At 41.5% G+C, this 23,265-nt stretch overlaps 1 protein-coding gene across 1 annotated transcript in view; it reads left to right on the plus strand.

Annotated features, from left to right (window-relative positions):
* WDR60 (WD repeat domain 60) overlaps nucleotides 1–23,265 on the plus strand; it is a 373,459-nt gene that overhangs the window by 288,710 nt on the left and 61,484 nt on the right. Inside the window, exons 19-20 of the mRNA XM_029588515.1 lie at nucleotides 7,344–7,395; nucleotides 16,365–16,425. Of these exons, the coding sequence (XP_029444375.1) occupies nucleotides 7,344–7,395; nucleotides 16,365–16,425 (113 nt within the window). The remainder of the gene's footprint in view (nucleotides 1–7,343; nucleotides 7,396–16,364; nucleotides 16,426–23,265) is intronic.

The raw sequence follows: 23,265 nt of genomic DNA on the forward strand, positions 1-23,265 counted from the left end.
GGAGGACGGTGCGGACATCAGTGCGGTTTGTGGCCAGATCCCTAGAAAAGACATCGTCCAGATATGCCTCAACCTTGGTATACAGCAAATCTCTGAAAATTTCATTCATCATTCGTTGGAAAACTGCGGGCGTGTTACAGAGGCCGAAAGGCATCACCAGGTAATCGTAATGCCTGTCCCAGGTATTAAAGGCAGTTTTCTAAATGTCGTCAGGACAGATCCGTACCAAATTATACGCACCGCATAAGTCCAATTTCGTGAATATAGATGCTCCATGCAAGCGATCAAATAATTCTGACAACAGTGGCAGAGGATACTTGTCTTTACAGGTGATGGTGTTTAGGCCGTGGTAGTCAATACATGGCCTGAGCGAACCATCTTTCTTGGTTACAAAAAAGAATCCTGCCCCAGCAGGAGAAGTAGAGGGGTGGATGAATCCCTTCACAAGGTTTTCTTGGATGTACTCCTTCATAGCCTTTGTCTCTGGCAGAGACAAGAGGGTAGGTGTGTCCTCGAGGAGGCGTGGTCCCAGGAAGGAGGTCAATGGGACAATCGAACCTCCGAAGAGGCGGAAGAAGGTTTGCTTTTTGCTTGGAAAACACATCTTCGAAATCTTCGTAAGGAGCGGGTATACCTGAAGAGGTGGCAGCCAGAGGAACCACGAATGGCGGTACCACTTTCTGAAGACAGGACTGGTAGCAGGCGGGACCCCACTCCACCAGTTGCAACAAACCCCAGTTAAATTGGGGAGAGTGTTTTTGAAGCCAGGGGAGTCCGAGGACTACTGGATGAATGGATTTCTCCAGTACTAACAGTTCAAGTTCTGGACTGGCTCCGTGGTAAGGAAGGTTCGACCAGGTAATGGTTCTCCATAAATAGATGCTATACACAAGGAGGTCTCTAGCTGATGGGTCTTTATACCCAGGACCCTAAGAAAAATGATAAGCAGTACGATGGATTAATTGATATGGAAAGCCGAGTCTACCTTCTGCAAAAACTTTGGGTGAGTATAGAGAACCACCCTGTTGTGGAAGAATTGCATGTATGGAGGACAGTGGACGAGAGCTTGGAGTTCACTGACTCTTCTATCTGAAGTCACTGCAACAAAGATCACCACCTTCCATGTCAAGTACTTTAGAGAAGTTGACTCCAGTGGCTCAAAGGGAGGCCTCATTAGTTGGGAAAGGACCACATTTAGGTTCCACAGAACAGGTGGTTTTTGTACAAGGGGTTTGACCTGCCATAGACCATTCATGCAACGAGATATCATCAGATGAGTAGGTACTGGTTTGCCATTCAGTTGAATATGGTAAGACGTTATAGCGCCGAGATGGACTCACACCAAAGAGGTGGCAAGACCTGAGTGAGAAAATCAGTATTTCAGCAAATGCTTAGATTCACAAGAAAATGGGTCCAAAGCATTCTGTTGGCATCATTTGGAGTTCCTAGTCCATTTAAAGGCATAATTTCTTGTAGTTGAAGGCTTTCTATAGGAGACTGATATGTCCATAATTTCGGTAATTAAGTTGAGATCTGTGATCACTCAGCATTCAACATCCATGCTGTGAGATTGAGGACTGAAGGGTTGAGGTGATAAAATGTCCCTTCTTCCTGAGTTAATAACACAGGACCTATTCTCAGATATATGGGAAGTCTACTGGAAAGTTGTATGAGATATGCATATCAGATCTGTCTGGACCAAGCTGGGCTATAAGGTCCAGTCGAGCACAGTTCTGAAAACCCTTTTCAACTGTTCTGGCAATAAGCAGTAACAGTGGAAAAGTGTACGCGAGGCTTTGTCCCTAGTTGAGGAGGAAAGCGTCCTGAGCTAGACTGTGATCGCTTGGCAGAACTGAGCAATATTGATTTAGTTTTGTGTTCTGTTCAATGCAAATACATCCACTGATGGTAGACCTCATAAGATGAACAGTTTGTCTACTACTAATTGTTGTAGACACCACTCATTTGGTTGAAAAATTCTGCTGAGTTGATCTGCCAGCATGTTGAAGATGCCCAGCAGATAGGTAGCTTGTAGAACAGCTTGACTTCTTTCTGCCCAATTTCAGATTTGTAGGGCTTCCTGGCAGAGATGCCATGATCCTTTCCTCCTTGCTTGTTGACGTAAAACATGGCAATTTGGTTGCTGTTTGAATCAGGATATTCTTTCTCTGAAGGAAATGTGCGAACACTGACAGAGCATGCCCGATTGCTCTCAGCTCCAGTTCATTGATTTGACAACTATTCTCTTGAAGAGACCAGATGCCTTGGGTTCAAATGGCCCTGGCATGGGCACACCCCTCAGTCTTTGATTGATACTTAGGGGAGTAAGTAAAGAAGGGCTTCTTCCTGAAGAATTTGAGGGTGAATCCACCACTGTAACTCCTATTTCATTATCTCTGTCTCTTTGCACTGGAGAAGAGAGTGATTGAGTTAGTTGATTCCCCTGGGTTCATAGACTTTTTTTTAAAAGAAACTAAAGACATGGCTGTTCTGCCGAGCCTTCCCCGCTTCTTGTCCAACAGCGTGACTTGAATTATGCCAGCAATTATGTAAATAAATAACGTTCCAGCAATTATGTAAGGAAATAAACACTTAATTCATGTTACTAGTTACCTCGAGGACGGCTCCTTGCCCCTCACATATTCTCTTGTATATTGCACTTTATCTTCGTTCCCCCTTTCTTGTTTCCTACTCCCAGTTAAGGCACCCTTGTTATAATGTAACTTTATACTCCTTCAAACTGTCTCTTGTTGTTTGGTTGGTTATATTTACTGCCTAGTTCGATGTAAACCGAGTTGATTTGATTTGTATCAAGAAAGTCGGTATATAAAACCCTTAAATAAATACATAAATAAATAAATAAATAAATAAATAGACTTCAGTGAAGGTAACAGATATGAAGGTGGGTCAGTGGATTCACATGGATGGTCGCTGCCGTATGACTGAGGTCAATGAGGAGCTTTCTGGCCATTAAGCATGGTTAGGATAGTAGCTTGTGGATGAGCGATGTCATGGTGTATGCATGGTCAGGAGGCAAGATTGTTCAATCCTGCAAAGAGTCTATCCAAGCTCCAATGAATTTGAGTCTCTACTGGGCTCTAGACTCAGTTCACCAGAAAACCTAGGTGATGCAGAAGACATATCGTTGTGCACAGGGAGTGGAGGACTTTTTCCCATGATTTCTCTGTGATAAGCCAATTGTCCAGGTATGGGAAAGCTTTATTCTCTGGTAACGCAGATTAGGAGCCACTATCATAAGGCATTTCATAAAGACATTCAGGGCTGATGATACTACTTTATAATGGTAATGGGAAGAATCCACCTGGAAGATGGAGGTATTGCCAGTGTGAAGGGTGGATGGAAATGTGAGGATATGCATCCTTCGGATCTAGGGCACACATCCATTTGTCTTGACGTATGTAAGAGAGAATCATACTGAGGTAGTTTATTTTGAATTTCTCTTGTATATGCTTGTTCAGATGTCTCAAGTCCAAAATGGTGAACAAAGAAGGAGATAGATCAAAGGTCCTTAAAAGAAAATTCTTTATTTAAATTGTGAAAGTAGCCCAACAGTTGCCTGACTCTGGCCGAGTTTCGCCCACATACAAGGGGCTGCTTCAGGAGCTGTGTTGTAAATAATGAACTTGGACATATATATTGTGTGCTGCAAATTCTTCCATAGAAACGTGTGGTTTTAAAGTAATAATAAATTAATTGTCATCCAAAGGGTTCCTTAACTTGGTATGCACATAACAGGTCCTATTAAGTGGACTGCTGCGAAATCCTTAACTTCAGAGCAACCCGATGTGCTTGATCTATCTCCTTCTTTGTTCACCTTATAGCTGCGATAGATCATCTTCCTTGTTGCTTTTTGGGTCAAGTTCAAAATGGGCTACAATTCCCTTGTTTTCGTGGGGATACGGAAATATCAAGAATAGAAACCCTGTACATGTTCAGATGCAGGGGCTGATTTTATCGCTTGTTATTGGAGAAGCGATTGGACTTCCAGATGAAGTTGCAGCAGATGAGATGGTTCCAGACATAGTACCGAACATTGTGGAAGGAATGGTGGCTGGGAGAAACGCAACTAGAACCCAGACTGAACAATTTGCATACCCAGGGGTCCTTAGTGATCTGACATCACTTCTCCATAAAATATTGGATTTTTCCCCCTACTGGGAGAGCAAGGATTGGAATTGAAGGAATAAAAAACTAGGCCTTGATTTGGGCTGAGCCTGCTGTGTGGTTTTTGGTTGATGGTGTTCTCCGTGTCAAGGTTTAGCTGGAAGTAGCTGCTGAGGCTTGGCCAGAAAGAGTGGCAGATGGTACTGTTGAAAAGAGTGGTAGGGCTTCCTATGGAAGTATGGTCGTTTATATAGGCAGAAGTGATATCTCATCATGGAGGGTTGTTCAGGAGCTGTGAAGAAAGATCTCACTGCCACATTCTGGTCCTTTATCAGTGCAAATAAATTCAGTGCTTTTCGCTGAAGATTGTCCCCAAGCATGGGAGGTCTGCCAATTTCTCATGGGCATCTATTCGTATGGTATTTGCTGAAAGACATGCCATGTATTTTAGCTCCAATGAAGGTACATGAGCTAGAATCAAAGGATTTGTAGATTGATCGGAATAGGTGGTGGATGCCCTCTTCTGCCTGCAGAAGCAGTTGTGCTAGTAGTTGTTTTGCTCAGTAGAAGGTAGGAAGGTCTACAGTTTCTGAATGGAGTTGTGAATAAACTGCACCATGTAGAATTGTTGGATAGATATGCAAGCAGAATCATTGCACTTTGAAAATTTTTCTTATCAAAGTTATCTAGAAGTTTGTGGTCTTTTCCTGAGGGAGAATTTGAGTGAATTCATGTCAACTTCACCGTTTTCAGTGCAGACTTGACTACTACAGACTAATAAGACAGTAGTCCAGCTTTCTAGCCATAGGAGTTTCCCACATTCTCATCTGTAGAGCATTGAGGATGTTGTTAACTGGAAGGGCTGCCGGTCAGCAGGAGTATCCAATATCTGAAGAATGCCAAGAAACTCAGAACAAGGGTCTTTGTCTTTGCATACATGGATGCCCAGTGCCTCAACAAATTTAGAATAGGTGACATCCTCTGACGGCATGGTATGATCTGGAGGATCCAGAAGTGGGTCAGCGGATATGCCAGTAGAAGCTTCATCTGAACCTAAGGGCACTGACTCATTTATCCAGGACTCTATTTGACAAAGAGAGCGAGCCACAAGGTGGTTTGAGTTGACTCCGAGGAGGAGAGACCTGGTCTTAACACCTCTGACCTACTGGACTCTGCTGCAGTAGACGATGAAGAACCCATGATTACAGGTTCTATAAGTGAAATGAGACTTCGGTCTGTGATATCACCATAATGATGGTAGAAAGGAAAGGCTGGAACATTCCTTCCATCCCTTTGATCAGAGAGATAAAGAAACTCTTCACCAAATCTATGATTTGATCAAGTGACTGATGTGTCCTCTGGCCCAGTATAGGTGGTAGGACATCCTCTTCCAAGAGCAAGATAGGCTTCTGCATGAGAACGGGCAGTCTGTTGGAGGTGAGCGGTATTATGAATGATACTGGTTCTGCTGTCTCCAGGCACAGTTTTTCCACCACTAATCTAGTTACCTGGCTAGAATTTAGCCAGATAAGGGCTTAATATAGTCGAGTAAATCATTTAGACAGATAACTATTACATTATCCTTCTAAATGACTTTTGAATAAGAACCTCCACATTGGTCTGTGCTGAATCAGTTCAGTTACTCTTCCTGGCCCCACATAGGAAATGGCTCTGTTCTTCCTCTTGTTGGCCTTTCCTAGTTGGTGGTAACTGCCAGAGAGCACATTGCAGTTGTACAGTTTGTACCAACCTAAAGATTACCCTCATGGTTATTACTCATCTCGGGGTAGAATTGACCTAGATAAAAGGGGCATCCCCTTCCATATCCATAGTACACCAATTTTGCCCCACTCATACAAGGAATCCTAAACGCAAGGAGTAAATGGATTATGATAAACTCATGTAGAGTGTCTCTTTTGTATGTCTGTACAATGCTGTGTATATCTAATAACACTATAGAAATAAGTGGTACTAGTCGGATAAGAATTTTGAGTAAGAAATGTGCGCCCCTCCTTTCCCCAAATAATATCACTACACAAGTCTTTTTCAATGGTGGGATTAAGCAAAAGTTTAATAGAGATATCCAGTGTAGAAACAGAATTGAAGGTGGAGTTCCACTATAAAGGAGAATTAAATAGCATTAGAGGACCCCAGATAATGAATCTAATATTACTGGAGGAAAAAGAAGGAAAGGTGAAATTGACATTATTGTTCACTTGATAAAAAGTAATCAAGTCAGTGTAGAATGAGTTCTCCCCACTTAAGACTGATTATACCAAGGCCACATTAAATCTAGTTGGAAAAATATTGGCCAACTACATTTCAGCAGATTTTCAGCTGAAAAAGAGGTCCATATTGAGTGGGGTGATGAGCAGGAAGTTACCTAGATAGGTTTAGCCAGAATACTCAGCAGAATGTTCCTGGATAAGTCTCCTGCTGAATATATCCAGCTAAAGTTTCTTGGCCAGCTTTAAGACTGTGTTTTGTCTGAACAGACTTAATGGATAAATTTAGCTGGGTAGTGCTCAAAATTGATGTCACCCATCTAAACTTAAGACTGATCCCTGGAATGCCAACAGTCCCCCTCCTTTTTACCTGGCTAAATTTTACTGGAGCAAAAGTTACCTGGATAAGATTTAGCTGTTTGGGAGAGGGGTGGAATGTTGAATTTAAGGTTTTTATCCTCGTAATTTTTTAGTTACCCAGACAAACTCCTTTGAATATGGCCTCTTAGCATTTTAAGTTCAGTTGAACATTTGCCTAAAGACAAACTCTTAAAATTAAACAGTTATCTTAGCCACTCAGCGACTGTTTAAAATGGGATCCCTTAACTTCTTTTCCCAGTAAACAATAATGAAAGTAGGAGGTTACATGACCTATTATATGAACTATAGAAATGAGAGAGAGTTATAATACATAGAATGGGAAAACATTTGGCTGGAGAAATAGCCTAGTGGTTAGAGCAATGGACTATGAACCAGGGAAACCAGAGTAAATCTTACTGCTTCTGCTCATGACCTTGGGCGAGTCACTTCACCCTCCATTGCCTCAAGTACAAAACTTAGATTGTGAGCCTTCTGAAGACAGGAAAATACCTACAATACCTGAATGTAATCTGTCTTGAAGTGGTTAAAAGGCAGAGTATAAATCTAAATTAATTAATTATTGCTACTAATGTGTCTATACTCCATAAGTTTAATAGAGTTAATTATTTTCAGGTAGTGATTGAGCTACAAACAGTAGATCCTGCTGGTTCGCAAAGTGATCTAGGTAAGTAGAACATGAAAAGAGCAATTTGTAGCATTAGTAAGTGTCTAGATCAGTGATTGGCATTTTTTTACTAAAAAATATTCACTCTCTTGCAAGATGCTGATGTTGGAGTAGGCCACCTCTGCATCTTGCATCCATCTACACATATTTTGTGAGTTCAGCACAGTCAGCCTTGAAATTTGAAAATGCTCACAGTGCTGGCATTCTGAGGGTGAGAGGATCAGTGTGCTGGTCTGAATGTGCTTGCATGTGCATGACTTTTAAAAGAGCAGGAAGAATAACAAATAAATATTAAATGATTTTCATTTGGAAATCTGCTGCTATTTTAAGGGAGTCATTTTCAAAAGCATTTATGAACATAAAACCACATTTTATGTGCATAAGTAGGCTTTTTGAAAATTACCCCGGGGTTGCATGTGTAAAAATACATGCAGAAGCAATTTTGAACGTACTGCAAAGAAGCATTCCTGATGGTGGAGTTGGGGCAGGGGAATCATTTGCACATGTACTTTCAATTTTCAAAAGTATACATGGAAATGTATGTGTGGACATTTACACCTGCTCCCTAGAAGGGATAAATGTGCATGCCTATTCTATGCTAAGGTTTGCATTGTTCCACATGCATATAAGTCCACATTGAAATTTAGGGCTGTAAAGGCAGCCTTCAACTCTTCATGGGCTGTTATAGAATTGGGCTTCCCTTGTACAGTATTCTTACTAATGGTAAGATTCAATCAAATTAGCTAGTAAAACATATTGGAAGAGTACCACTGCAGAAGTTTGTAGCATTTAAAGATGCTGTCATGAATGGCATGTCAATCAAAGACTTTACATTCACACAGTGTATGATAATAGTTGAGTTTTTTTTTGTTTGTTTGAAGATTTTTATTGTATATTCAATTGGATAATAATACAAACCAAACAGATTTGAACATTGGACATGGCACATCAAATTACAACAGGCCATGAGAGGGACATGTCTAAGCCCATGACACATTATCTTAAGAATGATATATCGTTCTATCCCCTATTAGTTTCCAGAGGTGATCTAGGAAACTATAGACTGGTGAGCCTGATTTCAGTGCCAGGAAAAATCGTGGAAACTATTATAAAGAATAAAATCACAGAATTTATAGATATATTGGACACAGCCAGCATGGATTTACCCAAGGGAAGTTTTGCCTCACAAATATGCTACACTTTTTAAAGGGGGTGAATAAACATGTGGATAAAGGTGAACTGGTAGATGTGGTGTATTTGGATTTTCAGAAGGCATTTGACAAAGTCCCTCATGAGAGGCTTCTAAGAAAACTAAAAAATCATGGGATAGGAGGCGATGTTCTTTTGTGGATTGCAAACTGGTTAAAAGACAGGAAACAGAGAGTAGGATTAAATGATTTTTCACATTAGAAAAAGATAAATAGTGGAGTGCCTCAGCGATCTGAACTTGGACTGGTGCTTTTCAATATATATATATAAATGATCTGGAAAGGAGTACAATGAGTGAGGTGATCAAATTTGCAGATGACACAAAATGCAGGAGGACTTTGCAAGACTGGAAGATTGGACATCCATATAGCAGATAAAATCTAATATAGACAAGTGCAAGATGATGCATATAGGGAAAAATACCCCATGCTGTTCCATATTAGGAACTTCTACCCAGCAAAAAGATCTGGGCATCGTAGTTGATATTACATTAGAATTGTCAGCTCAGGGCATTTGGTGGTCAAAAAAGCAAACAGAATATTCGAAAATATTATGAAGGTAATGGCAAATAAATTGGAGGATATCATAATGCCTCTGTATCGCTCCATGGTGAGACCGCACCTTGAATACTGTGTGCAGTTATGGTCACTGCATCTCAAAAAAAGATATAGTTGCACAGGAGAAAGTACAGAGAAGGGTGATCAAAATGATAAAGGGCATGGAACAGCTCCTCTATGAGGCAAGGCTTAAGAGGTTAGGGCTGTTGAGTATGGCATATCTTATGTTCAATATGGCATATCTTACCAAAAAAAAGAAATAAACACAGATTACTTCCTGACTGTTAGTTCCAGTATTTCTGTTTTGACATATTCACTTTATACCCCAAATCTGCCAAAGTTCTTAATAGCATCCATTATAACTTGAAAATCTGAGATGGGGTACTTATAATAAGGTACCATATGCAAATAAACCAATCTTAGGTTCAGTTTTATCCTTGATATAAAAACCCTTGATTTTGGGTATTTGGCTTGATTTTGGCAGCCAAAGGCTCTAAATCTGATGCAAAAAGAATTGGGGAAAGTGAGTAGCCTTGCTTCTTACCTTTCCCTAATGGAAATATATGGGAGCCATGACAATTAACTTGCATTTGAACTTTAAGGCAGGAGTACAAACTTTTGATCCAAGCTAAGATATATGTTCCCCAAATCCAAACTTAATCAGAATGTAAAATAAATAATCCCATTCTGCCTGGTCAAAGGCTTTTTCTACATCTAGATCCCTAATAATGGTCTCTTCTGGAATCTTATTAGCCATTTTAATGAGATTAATGGTGGTCCTCACATTACCCAAACCTTGCCTATTGGTTATGAACCCTGTTTGATCTGTGAATTAAAAGAGGCAACATATCTCTAAGCTAATTCTCTAAAAACTTTGTTAAGATGTTTACATAGTTGTTGAGGAATGATAAATGTTTATATGAAGCAGAAATTGCTGGATCCTTACATTCTTTGCTAATCACAACAGTATGGGCCAGTTTCATAGAACTAGGCAGAGGTGCCTCTAAAAGTACCTCATTAAATGCATCCGCTAATTAAGGGGCATTCTAAACAGTTTCTAAATTGTTTATAAAAGGATATACTAAGGCCAATTTTATCTGGACTTTCTCCCCATATTCAGCAATTTGATTGTACTTTCCACTTCCTGACTAGTCTTTTTAGCTTCTAATCTTTCCCTGTCTTCCTCTCTCAATGATTCATGGGCACTTCCGCTAAGAAATCATATATCTTGTTGGAAAATAAGTTCTGAAGAATAAAGCTCCTTATAGAATGCTGTGAAACATTACAGATATCTATATTGTAAGCAGGTTCAGGTGTGCAGGGATCTGTCTGCTACAAGATGCTACCAACTGCCCTGCCACCTTACTTGCGATCCTAAGTCAGGGAAAAGACAACATGTATTCTCCTCAGAAATATACTTTTATTTATCAGATTTGGTAGAACATAGCATTTAGAAAACAAGAACAATTCCTATCTCTAACATCCTAGCCTCTAAGCACCAGTTTTCCCTAAAGAAAGTTCTATATCATGTGTAATAACAAGACATGCCATAAACTTTAGCCTGCTTAAGATATTAATACTTATGGCTAACTTTTTTTACCCCTGTTTCCAACTTCAGGCGATACCTCTGAACAGGTTCCGGCTGGAGAGCTGGAGAATGTGGGCAGGGGAGAGGCTTGCTTCCTGGGCTTGGTGCTGGCAGAGTGAGCAGGCTGTGCAGGAAGGAGGCTAGCTTCTGGCTTTGGGGCTTGCTGGCTGTCTGGGCTGTAATTTAAGCAGCCCTGCTTATTTCTCCAGGTTGTACCCTTCCTCGTCTATGACTCTGTGTCACTCTCCGCACCTGATCTGGAGTCTTCTCTCTCTGATCACCTGACCCAACCTAGTCTTCTCTGTTCTTGATAGCAGGGTGGCTGGTTTGCCTCTGGCCCCCCTTTCACTTCCAGGGACACCTCAGCACAGGTTCTCGCTCTCTGGACTTTTTTCCCTGGGTTTGCATTCCGGGTTTGTGTCTCCTCTTCCTCTGGGGGTTTGTTGCTTGCTTTCTTTTTATCTTCCTTGCCCCCCCCTGTCATACTTCCCAGCTGATAAATATGCATAAGCTCATGTAGAACCTTGTGGTGGGTGGAGGATCTTTTGTTGCATTGCAGGTCTTTTCCCCCACTCCCCATTACTTTGGGAGGGGTCCTGCCATGTTGCAGCTCTTTTTCCCCCCTCCCATTCCTTTGGAGGGAGAACTGCCACATCTGTGTCAGAGTGTTTTTCTCCATCTCCAGCTGCCCCCTCCCTCTTAGGGTGAGGGTTTTGCTGACCTCTGCTTGCTTGGCTGTCCCTGACACTTGCTTAGGATCTTAAGTAATTGCCTCTCTTCTTTATATTTGCACAGGACTGACAAACAGGCACAACTGATAAGGTATCCTTCAGGACAAGGCCTCTTCATTTTCCGTAGTGACAATGTTTTAAAGTACCTGGGCAAAGTTCCTTATCTTGCTGTAACAGTGTCTGGGGCCTGTCAGTATTTGGCCTGTACATGGCTATTATAATTCATAATTGGGGCATCAGTGGTAAACATGAGATATCTCCCTACAATACTATTAGAAATGTCTACCCTTAAAATTTTCAAGAAATTTTACAGATCCTAGCACCTTCTTCTTTTTCAAACTGTGAGCTTTTAGTTTATCAGCTTTGTTTCCTGAGGCATAGTATCTTTGTTTTGTTTTCATTAAACTATAGACTGTTTATCTAAGTGATGATGTAGCTGTTCTCTGACTTGTGTGATCATTCCTTATACTCTAGATGATGGTTTCACTTTGTTCAAATTTTCTAAGTCTTTCAAATGGTTTCTTAAATCCATTTCTATCCTTAACATATATTTATTATACATACTACAGAAAGAGATAAATTTACCCCTTATGACCACTTTCTTGGTATCTGAAAATTACATGACTTCCCATTTCCAGGGTATCATTAAGAGCAAAAAATTCTAGCAGGTCCCCGTAAATAACCTATACTATTTTTGGGTCTCTGAGGATTGTTGGATCTAAAGACCAACATTTCTGACCAGGTGAAATAGGGCTCAAGTTGGATTCAATCACAACAGGAGCATGATCGGACTAGGTAATGTCATATATTTCAGTTTTATAGGTTCCAGTAGCTCAACAACTGCTTCCAAATATTATGTCAGTATGAGAATATGAATTGTGAACACTAGAGAAAAGGTGTAATCTTTCTTATATGAGTGGACATGTCTTCAAATATCTGTTAAGCCACAACGCTCCAAGTGTTTTTTAAATATGTCTCCTTCACTGCATAAACCTTTCCAGTTCTGTCCATTTCAGGATTCATTGTGAGATTAAAGTCTCATCCAACCAGTAAGCTATCCTCCAAGAAGTGGGATATATCAGCCATCAATAGCCCGATAAATTCATTTATTCAATCACATCAACCGGGTTGATGTGATTCTTATCATGAAAGTCGGTATAACAAAATAATAAATAAAATAAATAAATAAATAAATTTCTGTCATTGGTGTCATATATTGAAGCAAATTCAGAGTACAGTTAACAGTTTTCCTTTAATTATTAGAAATCTCCCCTCTGGAATCCTCATGATTCCCTCCATTGAGAAAGAAGTATTTTTCAAAAAAAAAAAGAACTACTGCAACCATTTATTTTTGGTAAAGGAAACCTAGTATGAAGCTTCAAAGTATTTATCAGACAGAGGGAATTCACAAACCTTCTTAAAGTGAGTTTCCTGTACAAACATAACATCTGCTTTAAGTTTGACCGCCTCTTTAACAAATTATAAATTAAGGGAATTAAGACCTTTGACATTGAGTGTGGCACATTTTCACTTTTTAACCCAACCCATAATAACTCACCAAATGCATAAGCCATTCAGTTCCTGGAAGGGGAAAGTCAGCGCAGAAAATTTTCTTTCTGAACACTTTCTCTTCTCTTGTTTCATTGGTTTCCGTCACATTATGCAAGTCCCAAGCCTGTTTAGCAGCTTTGAAAGAGAACCAAGAATGAAATGTCACCATCCCCCAACTTACCCCTCCCTCCGAAACCATAGAGTATTCCCCTCACCCACCCACAATACAAATTTAAGTTCCACCCCCTAAACCCACAATATTTTCACATACATCATTATCACAAGATCAGAACAGCTATGTAAAGGTTTCATATCTTAGAATACTCTTCTACCAAAGGTGTAAACCCTTCTAACCCTCCCTTCCTGACTCCCAAACACCTTTCCAGCCCTATTAGAAAGATACTTTTTCTAAACTTAGTAATATGACCAGACCTATAGGACAATTTAGTAAATAAAGTGATTATATATCACCTCTCTCCCCCTTCTTACAAGAAAACTCCCTCATCCCGCTCAGCAAACCACACAGTTTAAACTTCAGCCTTAGAAAAGAACATTGGGAGAGTATGCAGAAGTATCCCTCCAATTTGAAAAGTTTGAAAAGAAGAGACATTTTCTCAGTGTATGGCAATAGTTTGGACATGAACTTAATCAGGATCAAGTAGCTGCATCTTGAGACAGAAACTCCATCTCATTATCCTCTTTTTCCCTTTTCTTTGGAACTCATTGGAGTCAGGTCTTCCTTGCTCGATTTTCTTCTTTTTGCACGGACCTCTTTCCATGTGGACGACTCCTCTTCAAGCCTAGAATATTCCTTGCTTCTTCCTTTTGTAAATTTTTCCAAAACGTCCAAGCATTCTAATGAATCAGATATGATATTCCCTATGATCTAAGGTGAAATTCAGGGAAAATGGAAAATTCCATTGATATTTAATTGATTTAGATGGGAGCAATGTTCTGAGGGATTTCACCTTCCTCCTTTTCAGTAATGTGGCCTGAGCCAGATCAGCAAAGATTTTAATACATGCCCCTTTGTAATAACATGTTCTTTAAGTCTAGCCTTGTTCATCAAAGTTTGCTTGTCATGGAAGTAATGAAAGCATGAAAATATCTAAATACGTTAGGTTATTAGAATTTCTCAAATAGACATAAATTGTACCGATTCATAAATCATTCAACGTGCTCATGAGTAAGTGACTCTCATACCATCCCGCTAGCTTTTGGCATATCTGCTCTCAAGCCGCATTAGGGATCATCTTTAATCATTGGTCACTATTTTACCCATGTGTTTTCAATTTGTATTTTACTTGTTTTGCTTTTTTTCTTTTTAAGTAAAAATTGACAGAGATACTTCCCTTGCGAGAATCAATGTCCGTGGAGGGTACAACCCTTCCAAATGGTTTTAAATGCAGTCCAGAGTACAGTTCGACGTGCACGTTTCGCGTCCTGTGCTGCTTCTGGAACCTGTCTGGCTGTGTTTACGTGTGCCAAGTTATCTTCGGTTACACTTCAATGTAGCCTCGCGAACGTGAACATTACTTCGTCGCGGTCCGGGAGAAAATCTCCTGTGTAATGAAAGCACACCATGATCGGTCTAGTGGTCGCTGTCTGTCTTAAGATCTTGATTTGAATCAGGATCCACCACTAGCTGGAAAATTTCTTTGACAATATCTAATAGATTTTCTGAGCTCTCTTTTTCTGGAACTCCCATAATTCTTACATTCATTCTTTTTTGCATGTTTTCAAAATCCTCTTGTCTGTCTTCCAGCATCATAATTTTCTGTTCCACTGTTTTAAGTCTTTTAAGGCTGAATGATCTATCTGCCTCCCCAAATGTATCTCAGTAATATCAATCCTTCCTTTGAGCTCCTTGATATTCTTTAGTAAGATAGAAATAGAACCAGATGTTTCTATCTGCAAAAAGTTGAAACTCATGAATTAAAGCTGCTATATCCTCTCTTGTGATTGGACCATCCAAGTTAGATTCTTCCTTCCGACATAGCAAAGACTCTGGCTTCTCTAAGCTTCCACCCTTAGGAGCTTCTGGCTCTTTTGGATTATTGTAACGTTTTGACAAGGCTGTAACAAATTTAGGCTTAGACTACATCAATTTCATCAGTGGCAGTCAGGAGGGACCAGTGTTAGTAGTAAAAGATTGTAATGTAAGAATATGAGAAAACTAAGCTCATAAGATTCCTGAGATTTTAGGGAGCCTTCATGGAATCAATGTGGATCATAGAATTGCAGTTGTTTCAAAGAATCTCAGTAACACTTTTGTGTTTTTAAAATGATAGAGCTAATTGCTAAAACTTATCCTAAGGAAACATTTATTTTAGTGTGTATCCAATCTATATAGATGCTTTATTCTATACTCTAAAAAAGCCTTCACTCTAGTTCGTTATTGCTACAGAGAGCGCCACTATTACAAATATCTGATCATCATAAACACTGCTGTCCTAGGTCACCGAGGCTATCTTTTTTAATTTTAATGAATAAGCCCATATACATCCTGTAAAAGATGGTCAGCAACAACATATTAAAGGCCTACCTCTGACCTCCTCGCAGTGCATTGCATGACTCATTCCAGGTACAGATTAGCTGAAACAGCCACAGCTAGTGGCAGCAATTACAATTACTGTGTAGCCAGTTTTTCTCAGGGAACAAGATCAGGACTCTGTTTCACATAACCACATGAACCAAAGGATTTATGCCCCTGAAATGGTTGTTTGGTAGGCCACTATGACAGGATTTGATCCCGTGTTAGGCCACAACAGATTTTAGTGCAGCGATAACAGGGAGCCATGTCACTGTTTAAATATTACCGCTTCCACATTTAAGCTTTCACTCTTTTTTTTTTTTTTCGACAAGAAAAAACCACCACTAGCCTGAAGAAATGCTGGTGTTGAGCTTATTGAGATTCCTCCCAGCAGGCATTTTTAGGTGGGAATTGCTACCTTAGATGACTGGCATGTGTTTCAGTAATATTTCTCATGAACATCAGAAGGATACACTAGCAATGATTCATTTTAAAAAAATTTTAAAAACCTTCATCGGCTGAAATCTGATCATATTTGATGTTCTAAGTCCATCGTCATCTCAAAATCAAAAGTCTATTTTAACCCAGAATTTGCCTTATTTTGTGCGGAAGAGGCAGAAGAAGAGAGATGATATGGCCATCTTGCAGCTGGCATGCTAGTGTCCCTGCCAATGTATGAGTTTCTAATGGAGAGGTGGAAAAAGGAACAGCATTACCCATAGAAGAATTGTATTTTTATTGCTTAGTAAAGTCAATGTGGTGTTGGTTTTTACAAATATTTGTATTGGTTATATTTTCAGGTTTAATTCCTGGGGGGAGAGTGAAACTAGTTCATAGTTCAGCTGTGCATCTGAATAGCAGGTAAGAGTACATTAATATTAAGGTTTAAATATCTATGGCAGTAAGCATAAGCCATAATGTCTGAATATTGAAGCGAAGAGTGGAGCTAGTAAAGGGATTATCAAAAGGATGAACTGAGCTAATAGCCAGGGTACACTGAAGACCACTGAAAGGGTCTGCAGGGAAATGTCATTGATTTCAGTAGAATCAAGCAAATCTTTTGTTTTTTAGTAGAAAGTATTTTAGAGAGGACCAGCCTTTTGCAGATATTAAGATTAATTTACTTCTGTTGACTTAATATATTATACTTTTGCATTTCTGGCTTTTATTTTAATGGGAGCAAGAGGCATGAAATTTCTTACAAATTCAGATCATTTTACTGTACACCAGTGGTATGCCAGTTAATGAGGCTCCTAAGCAAGTTTGATCTTCAAGATGACCATACAAACAACGTATCTAGTTATTAGACCAAATGTTTACAATTGTATTTCCTGAATATTCCTTAAGGATTATCCTGAAAAATTAGACCTATTCTCTGTGGACACGAAGGTCAAGTATCAGCCACACAGGTGGATGACATCATGTGATGACAGCAGCCCAGACATGCTCTCTCAGTGCTCAGAAAAACATCTCTGAGCATGCACACGAGTTCCCTCACACAGACCTGTATGAGCCTCCTGTCTCTTTTTCTGCCACTGCGACAGGATGTTTATTCTCGCCCACCATTTATGTTTTTTGCATAAATCAATTTTGCTGGCATTTTCTCTCAGTTTTTAAAATTTGTTTTGGTACCTTTTTATTTTAGGTCTCCTCTAATTTAAAAAACAAAAGTTTAATTTTTCTGTCATTTCTGGGAAGCAGCTATTCAAGTCTGTAGGAGATGTAGTCACAAACTGGCTACGGGCAATCTTCATAAAGTTTGTCTGAGATGTGTGACTTGCCATGACATACTGAACTATGAAGTCTGCTCTAGAATATCTCCTTGAACCATCAGTTACAGACAGCTCAAACTGATTTCTGAGGTATCTTCACCAGAGGAAAAGAGACCTCATTATCGAATAGACCAGAACCTCATAGAAGAAAGAGGTCCAAGTCACCCAAGCACCGGAGTAAAGATTCTTCATCCTCCTCACGTTCCCATCAGAACAAGAAGAGTTCATTCTTGGGGCATAACTCTTGGCATCATAAATCAGTGCATATATGCACTCTAAAAGGAGGTTCATGGCTCTGAAGATCACTATGCTATCAGCTTCATCCTTGGTGCCAAGCTTCTCCATGCTGAGCTTTTATTGGTGCCTAGGTTAGCGCCTTCTGTATCGGTGCCACCTATGCTGGTTCCTTCACTATTGGAGCTGTTTGCATTGGTGCTGGACATTTTCAAGGCCACTGCTTTGACTCAGAAAGGTTGTTCTCCATCAGCCTTAGTTTCTGAATCGGATGCCTCTTTGTCAGCTATCCCACCGGACAAGAGTAATCATGTCTTTCTTCAAAAAATTGTGGAGGGAAAAAATACCATTACTCACAAGCTATAATGGTTTCATCAATTCATATCAAACATTCAGACACAGAATCTTATTGCTCCTTTTCTGGTCATTCCATCCCAGAATCTCCAGGAATTCCTCTAGAACCAATTCCATAAACAGAAAGGAATAGTACTCCACTGGAGGTTCTCTCTTACCCAGCTTAAGTACAAAAGATGGCAGTCTCTAGTCCTTTTCTAATCCATTGGAGGAATTTTCTGTAATCCTCAGATATATTAAAACATTCAAAATAGCTCTTGGCAAGCTTGGTTAACAATGTCTCGAAGGAACTCCAACGTAAAATAAGGAGAACCTCCATTTCTATAATGACAGTAGCAAAGAAAATTGACCTTAAATATAGAGCAAAGGACTTCCTGGGTCATGACAAAGTACAACTGCCTCTTGATTCTATAGTAGTTAAATCAGTGCTGCATAAGGCAGTGAAGTCAAAGATCTACTCAATAGAGATGTGAATCGTGTCCTCGATCGTCTTAACGATCGATTTCGGCTGGGAGGGGGAGGGAATCGTATTGTTGCCGTTTGGGGGGGTAAAATATTGTGAAAAATCGTAAAAAATCAAAAAAACGTAAAATCGCAAAACCGGCACATTAAAACCCCCTAAAACCCACCCCCGACCCTTTAAATTAAATCCCCCACCCTCCCGAACCCCCCCCCCCCCAAATGACTTAAATAACCTGCGGGTCCAGCGGCGGTCCGGAACGGCAGCGGTCCGGAACGGGCTCCTGCTACTGAATCTTGTTGTCTTCAGCCGGCGCCATTTTCCAAAATGGCGCCGAAAAATGGCGGCGGCCATAGACGAACACGATTGGATGGCAGGAGGTCCTTCCGGACCCCCGCTGGACTTTTGGCAAGTCTTGTGGGGGTCAGGAGGCCCCCCCCAAGCTGGCCAAAAGTTCCTGGAGGTCCAGCGGGGGTCAGGGAGCGATTTCCCGCCGCGAATCGTTTTCGTACGGAAAATGGCGCCGGCAGGAGATCGACTGCAGGAGGTCGTTCAGCGAGGTGCCGGAACCCTCGCTGAACGACCTCCTGCAGTCGATCTCCTGCCGGCGCCATTTTCCGTACGAAAACGATTCGCGGCGGGAAATCGCTCCCTGACCCCCGCTGGACCTCCAGGAACTTTTGGCCAGCTTGGGGGGGGCCTCCTGACCCCCACAAGACTTGCCAAAAGTCCAGCGGGGGTCCGGAAGGACCTCCTGCCGTCCAATCGTTTTCGTCTATGGCCGCCGCCATTTTTCGGCGCCATTTTGGAAAATGGCGCCGGCTGAAGACAACAAGATTCAGTAGCAGGAGCCCGTTCCGGACCGCTGCCGTTCCGGACCGCCGCTGGACCCGCAGGTTATTTAAGTCATTTGGGGGGGGGGTTCGGGAGGGTGGGGGATTTAATTTAAAGGGTCGGGGGTGGGTTTTAGGGGGTTTTAGTGTGCCGGCTCACGATTCTAACGATTTATAACGATAAATCGTTAGAATCTCTATTGTATTGTGTTCCATAACGGTTTAAGACGATATTAAAATTATCGGACGATAATTTTAATCGTCCTAAAACGATTCACATCCCTACTACTCAATCGTCCAGGGAAAGAATGTAGATATCTGGACAGCATAGACAAATTTTATCAAGCTGCAATGCTAGAAAGCAGGATTTCTGCTCATCAATTTCAAATCACACAATATTTGTATATTATCTTACAAAAGATAAAGAACAAATCTGCTTTTCTTCCTTCTAAGCATCATGGACAGTTCCAGTCCCACGTCTTTGAAGTGGATGAATGCTTGAAACACCTCATAAAATCCATATATGACAATTTCAACCTCTTCTTCCATTGCCTCAGCAGTTGCAATAGCAACCAGAAGATTAGCGTGGCTTAAGGCCTCTGGCCTGAGAGAGAATGTACATGATAAGATAGCAGACGCACCATGTACTAGAGACAACTTCTTTGGGGATGAGATGAAAGTGAAGGTTAACATCATAGAAGAACTGTGCATGACACTACAGACTCTAACCACAGCTAGTACAGATTCAACAGCCTCCTAGAGAAGGTACCAACCCGAGGTGGATTTAGGGGAAATGGGGCTCTGAGCAAAAATAGTTGATGGGAGCCCTCCCCCCCCCACCCCCCACCACCAAAATGATTCCACATATCACTTATATTTGTACAAGGTATGCATAACTGAGACAAAATAAGTGTCTTGGTACTTGTATTATCAAAAAATAAGAAATGTTTACTTAGACAATGCACTTAAAGCTTACGAGTTTTTATCTCAACAAATTGCCTCACAGTGACTGAGAGATCAAGATTTTTAGGCTCTCACATAAATACACACAAACTTTATCTCTCTGTCTCTCACGCGCAAACAAATTTGTCAAACAAATTTGATAGAATTTTTTTTTTTTTGATTGGGTGACTAGAGAACTGGATCAAGGAAGAGCACTTGATGTGATTTCAGCAAAGTTTTTGATATGGTCCCACACAGGAGGCTTGTGAATAAAATGAGAAGCTTGGAAGTCAGTGCCAAGGTGGTGGAGTGGATTATGAACTGGTTGACTGATAGGAGACAGTGTGAAATGGTGTTGAATGCCGCTGAAATATCAAGAAGGGCAAGGATGTAGCTGTTCCCTTGGTCCATGCCTCTGAGGAGGTGATCGGAAAGGGTGAATTTCCTCCAATGCGTAGAGCAAAAGGAATGGAAAAGAGATGTATATTTCCAGAATAGACAAACTAAAAATAAAATGCTTTCTTCTACCTTTATTGTCTGGACATCTTATCCCAGTCTTTCTTTTCAGGGTTTTCTATGACCTTGTCAAGGCTCTCATTTCCATTTTTCATATTGTCGTCCTTTCTGACTTTCCACGGGTTGAGAGTAGGTTGTAATATTCCCCAACACAGTCAATGCTTCCGTAAACAATTCTCCTCTGCAGGATTCTTCTATGTAGCGTGGCAACCTCAAAACACAACCCATGCTTGAGCAGATGCTTTAACCCTGCAGGGGGCCTAAAGACCAGGAGTAAAATACTTCCATCTACCATAACATTCCAGTTAGTGGAGGGCCTTCTGAAAATAGGCCCAGCCTTCTCTGCACAGGTCAAATCGTAGTTTGTGGCGAGAATCACCTAATGATCAATCTCTTGCTTTTGTCACTGGGTATAACCCTGCTTGTCTTAAGCACAGTCTCTGGCTAAGAGCAAAAGAGTCTTTTCAAGCACACCTTATAGTGCTTATGGGCTTAGTTTGAGGGAAACTAAGCCTTTACTACCACCACCCACCGTAGCCCAACTACAACTACTACCACCGATGGCAGTTCCTTCTACCGGACTCTAACCTGTATGGCGTTAGCAATCCAAGTCTCCTTGCGGGGGTTTCCACCATTTATCTTCCACCTCCATTGGCATTGGCTCCAGCCCTGCCTCTGGCTCTGGATTCTCTAACATGTCCATCTCCATCTCCTCCATGTCTTCCTCTATCTCTAGCAGTCCTCCTTCCTGTTCCTGTCCAGCCCCCTTTGCAGGCCACTTCCCTTTCTCCTCCCAGTCCACTTGGGTAACCCCTCCCCTTTGTTGAGGTGAAGGCTGTGAAGTCCCTCCTTTGTTTTCCGACCCTCCCTCTCCCTCAGTTCTTCTCAGTGAAAGAAATTTTCTCCTAACCTGGGGCTTCTTTGGTTTGAAGGTTCCTCCTAGGTTTTCTTTCTTGCCCAGATTCACCCACTGGTTTCCTCACCCAACCTCTCCTGGAGTATATAGTAACCATCACAATATTTTCTCCCATCATTTTCCTCCTCTATATTTGACTTTGTTAGATCTTTGACATTCTTCATATCTTTTTTTATGCCTCTAGCCACTCATAACTAGATGTCACCCCTCTTCTTTCCTTTCACCTTTTCATCTCTCCTTTTCATCTCTCATCCCATCCCATCATTCATCTCTCATTCCCATCACCTACTCAGTTCAGCTTCCAATTTTCTTTCTCATTCCTCTCTCTCTATTTCCCCTTTTAGTCCCTTATTTCCACCTCTTTTCCTCTGCCTCTCTGTAATCTTATCAGTTTTCTCTCCTCTGCTTTGTATGCTTTTCTCTGACTCCTGCCCCTTTCTTCAGTCTTTTACCTTTACCCAGCCTCCAGGTACCCCTCTTTCACACCTCCTCAACCCCATTCCTATTCTCGTCATAGCTCCCACATCCTTTTCCATTGTATTCACACCTCCTCTCAACTCCTCTGTATCCTTCAGCCCCTTTCTCTGAGCCCATCTCACCCCAGCCCATTTAACATTCCCCCACACTCAAATCCACTTAACTACCAAGTTCCTACTGCCCCCCCCCCCCCAAAAACCCAATCAGTGTTTGAGTCCCAGCTCTCTCCTTTGCCAAGTTCCTGCTCTCTTCCATCACTCACAAAATCTGTGACTACCCATGTCCCCCCTTACACTCCACAAGACCCCGTTCTTCTTCTGGTATGCCCACCATATTCCCAGGTCCTGTTCTCCATCTGCTATCCCTCCTCCGGATCTCAATTCCCCTTCACCCAGTAGTCTGGTATAAAAGCCACCCACTTTCCATTCCATTCCACTCCAATTTCCCATCCCCATTCCTTTCCCCATTCCGTCACCCTGCCCTTCCTTGTTCATACATATGGCTTGCAGTGCTTGGGCTTCCTGCCAGCCCTCTACTCCCAGGGCACATCCTCTTCAGTCAACAGAGTTCTGGCTGCCTAACAGCATAGTACTCCCAAGGCACATCTTCTTTGGCTGGCAGGTCTTGGGCTCCCTGCTGGCCTGCTGCTCCCAGGACATTTCTTCTTCAGCCAGTCTCTCTGTCTAGATTCCTGCTCTTCCCACCCAGCCCTGGTGCCTTCAACAAAGTGAACGCTGTCCCTATCAACAAAGCCGATACCCCTCTCATGTTGCTCCTGTGGTGTGCAGTTTGAAAATCAACTGTTTGAACCACGTGGGCTATGGAGGCCCCTGCAGTTCAAACAGCTGATGTTAGAACTGTATGCTTCAGGAGCAACAGAAGAGGCACCAGATGTGGTGGTAGATTCAGTGTCTGGTCCCGCTACCACTGGGCTTCTCTTTGGTCCACGGACCGGTCACCAGGCATCTCCTCCATCACCACGGGCTGGGTGGTGCTGTCGGTGTCCAGGGCACCCCTCAGCTTACAGCAGCTTGGGCAACCGCCCAGCGCACCCCAAAAAATGGCTGAGGTACCAACCTTACAGGAAATGGGGTCAATATTCAGTGCCACTAAACCAGCTAAGTGGTATGGTCTGAATATTTTGCTGGATTGGCCAGCCACTACTTAGCTGGCTAACTGTTTATCCAGCTAAACAGT

Source organism: Rhinatrema bivittatum, chromosome 2 (assembly GCF_901001135.1).
Source record: "Rhinatrema bivittatum chromosome 2, aRhiBiv1.1, whole genome shotgun sequence".
Taxonomy (NCBI): domain Eukaryota; kingdom Metazoa; phylum Chordata; class Amphibia; order Gymnophiona; family Rhinatrematidae; genus Rhinatrema; species Rhinatrema bivittatum.